The sequence below is a fragment of the Calliphora vicina genome, chromosome 3 (assembly GCF_958450345.1).
Source record: "Calliphora vicina chromosome 3, idCalVici1.1, whole genome shotgun sequence".
Taxonomy (NCBI): domain Eukaryota; kingdom Metazoa; phylum Arthropoda; class Insecta; order Diptera; family Calliphoridae; genus Calliphora; species Calliphora vicina.
Window position 1 is genome coordinate 50,241,183 of NC_088782.1, and position 3,590 is coordinate 50,244,772.

General features: G+C 29.9%; 1 protein-coding gene across 3 annotated transcripts; it reads left to right on the forward strand.

The window, feature by feature from the left end:
* The first annotated feature begins 269 nt into the window (after positions 1 to 269).
* On the forward strand, positions 270 to 3,099 carry TMS1 (serine incorporator TMS1). Of its 3 annotated transcripts, none has more exons than XM_065503625.1 (7): positions 270 to 423; positions 666 to 1,221; positions 1,363 to 1,472; positions 1,549 to 1,732; positions 1,793 to 1,996; positions 2,406 to 2,565; positions 2,631 to 3,099. In XM_065503625.1, exons 1-7 carry the CDS (start codon positions 388 to 390, stop codon positions 2,767 to 2,769), a joined length of 1,389 nt encoding a protein of 462 aa, XP_065359697.1. In that variant the 5' UTR covers positions 270 to 387; the 3' UTR covers positions 2,770 to 3,099. The 3 variants fall into 3 exon arrangements, with proteins under 3 accessions (XP_065359697.1, XP_065359698.1, XP_065359699.1); XM_065503626.1 differs by having other exon boundaries at positions 2,415 to 2,565; XM_065503627.1 differs by having other exon boundaries at positions 2,427 to 2,565.
* The last annotated feature ends 491 nt before the right edge of the window (positions 3,100 to 3,590 follow it).

The window sequence follows — 3,590 nt, forward strand, 5'->3', positions numbered from 1 at the left end:
CGTCAAAACAAACAACTATATAAATAAGCACCAAACCAGTTGAAATTGTTTCAAGCGAAAGAGACAAATATATTTTTTTGCCGTGTCGCCTCTGTATACTTGGGATATAGGTATGATTTCTGTGAAGCAAGATAAATCTAATGCTACTTTTATTGTCGCCGTCGCTTATCGTTTCAATTGTAAAAATATATAAATAAACTATTGTGAATGATTTAATTTTCTGACATTTAGATACAAAGCAGCTGAGCAATTTTTTTGTGTATATTTTATTTGTGGCAGTCGAAAGTGAACAACGCAAATTGTGAAATATTTACATAAAAATATTAGTAAAATTTATTTTAAAATACATTTTAAGGTCAACAATTAAATAAATTTCTACAAAACAATATGGGAGCAGTTTTAGGACTGTGTTCAGCAGCTCAGGTAGGAAAATTTTGCCAACATCTGGGAAATAGAAAAAGTCTTTGTTTTCTGCCAATGTAAACAAAGCAGAAAATGATAAAAATCAATAAACATCAGGTTAAATAAATATGTACAATATGATGTTTATTATTATTTTTCTTTTCTTGAGAGTTTCTTGTTATGATTTAATTTAATTATTCCTGCTTAGTATACAATGACTCACAGTTAAAAAAGTTATTTAATAATAATCAATTATCTTACAGTGCGCCCTGTGCTGCACTGGCACAGCGGCTAGTATGTGCTGCAGTGCCTGTCCTTCGTGCAAAAATTCCACCTCCTCGCGTTTCATGTATGCCTTTATGTTGCTGGTGGGCACCATATTAGGAGCGATTGCTTTGTCGCCTGGCCTGCAGGGAACACTTAAAAAGCTACCATTTTGTATAAATTCCACTTCAAGTGTTAGTTCTAAGGCTCTGGATACATTTTCGGGAGGTTCTCTACAAGTCGACTGTGATTATGCTTTGGGTTATATGGCTGTTTATCGTATTTGTTTTGGTCTGGCTTGTTTCTTTACTCTGATGGCTTTGATTATGTTGGGTGTGAAATCTTCGCGAGATCCACGTTCTCATATACAAAATGAATTTTGGCCTTTGAAATTTTTAATTTGCTTTGGTGCAGCTTTCGGTGCCATTTTCATACCGGATGGTTCGTTCAGTCCGGCTATGATGTGGGTGGGTCTGATTGGTGGCTTGGCCTTCATTTTGGTTCAATTGATTATCATTGTGGATTTTGCACATACGATAGCTGAAAATTGGATTGGTAAGTTTAAATTGATGAATGATTGTGGTTTAGAAATAGGAGGAATTTAATGAATGAATAATAATAATTTAATATTAAGTTGTTTTTTATAAAACTTATAATTAGCAGAGATATTAATCATAAAACCTTTATATTATATAGATAATGCTGAAAATAATCGTGGTTATTACTATGCTTTGGTAATTGTAACATTGATAAGTTATTGTCTGTCCCTTGCTGGAATTTCTCTACTCTACATATACTTTACCCAGGTAAATATTTAATAAAGGAATAACAACTAAAATGAACTTGATTAATACAGAAATATTTAATATTTTTCATTTATAGAGCTCAGAGTGTGGCCTCAATAAATTCTTCATCTCAATTAACTTAATTTTATGTGTATTGGTCAGTATTGTTTCGGTTTTACCAGCTGTCCAAGAACGTTTACCCCAGTCTGGCCTGTTGCAAAGCTCTTTGGTGACATTATACACAATTTATTTGACTTGGTCCGCAGTAGCTAATAATCCAGGTAATTATAGTAATGAGTTAATTAAATAAAGCCCATCTAATCTCTTTATATATTTTATAGAAAAAATTTGCAATCCCGGCATGTTTAACATTATTGAAGGCAATACGAGTGTTACCACCATGGCTCCTCCAACACCCAATTCGAAAGTTACATTTGACACTACCAATATTATTGGTTTAATTGTATGGATGCTGTGCATTTTATATAATTGCATAAGCTCGGCTGTTGAGGTTTCCAAAATCAATAATACTGACGAAAAACGTGGTGAGTTTTAAAAGTTTTTTTTAAACATTCATAAGCAATCTGCTTTTTTTATTTTATTTATGAAAAAATCCAAAACACGGAGGCTATTTATCTTATTTCTGCCACTAATTTCGACATACATATTACTGCTTTTTCAAAATTCACCACATTTTCAAAATACTCACCCGCTTTATACATTAATCACACCAAATTTTTGCTCAAACTTAATGAAATTTTTATTTATTTTAATTTGTTTTAACAAATAACCCCTTTTCATTTTTTTCTTTTAAAACAATTTATGTAAATAACCTTAAAATGGCTTTTATGTGGTGAATTATGAACCGAAACAAAACAAAATTATTACACCAACCAACAAACTAACAAAATAAATATTATAATCTGTAATACGATTGAAATCTAATAAAAATAGTTTTAACAGAAGTTTTATCAGATGCAGAAGCAGGTTCAGGCGATACAAAAACTAATGGTGATAATGAATCTGATGGTGTCACCTATTCCTGGTCCACATTTCATATTGTATTTGTCTGTGCTTCGCTGTACGTTATGATGACACTGACCAATTGGTACAAGTAAGTAAAATACATATAACAAAAACCCATACACATTATGATTTATTACAAAATTTCTCTTCTAGACCCAATTCGGATATTGAATTATTTAATGCCAATGCTGCTTCCATGTGGATTAAAATCATATCCAGCTGGTTGGGTATATTAATTTATGGCTGGAGCTTAATAGCACCTGCTGTTTTAACCGATCGTGAATTTAGTTAAACTATTTAGTTTAATAACTAAACCCCATAAAATAACTCTTAACTCTGCAGAGTATTATAATATATTGAAAGTCTTTAATGGCTTCTAGTAGTTCTAGTAACAAAAATTTAAATTATACATCAAAATCTTTTTTTTTTAAATTATCTTAATAATTATTGTTGGTTTATAAAATGGATCACAAATCGTTTAAAAAGGATAAAATATTGTATTCATAATCTCTATATGTATTGTTTCCAATTAAAACTTAATATAAATACATACATACAAATATCGCATCGTATTCAAAATGTTTAATTGTATTTAACAATAAAATATCAATTTAAATAACAATTGAATCGAATTATATATCATTTTCTTTCACTTTAAATTCGTATAACTCCTAAACTAAATAAGAGAGCATTTTACATTTTAACGTATTTGTGCTTATAATTATAAAAGATATCAACACCAAAAAAAATATTAAAGTGGAAGCTGTTTCGACGATTTTGATTTATGCCGCCATGTTTTTCATTATTGTAACACCCATGTTCCATTAATTAATGCACCTAATGTGTATGTTTGAGTTTTTGTATTAAATTTTTAGTTCGATTTTGTAAATTCAAATTGTTACAGTTGCTATTGTATTATCTCTAATTATCATTTGTTTCATCTCTAACATTTTTAATTTATCGAACTATTGTGACTATTCTCTATCATCTCTAACATGTATTATTTAACGTACTATTGTGAATTATAAATAAAGTAGAGTGATGCCAGATTGATACCAGAATATTCATTCATACACTACCCTACCAAAAAATATTGCTTCACTATACGAAAAA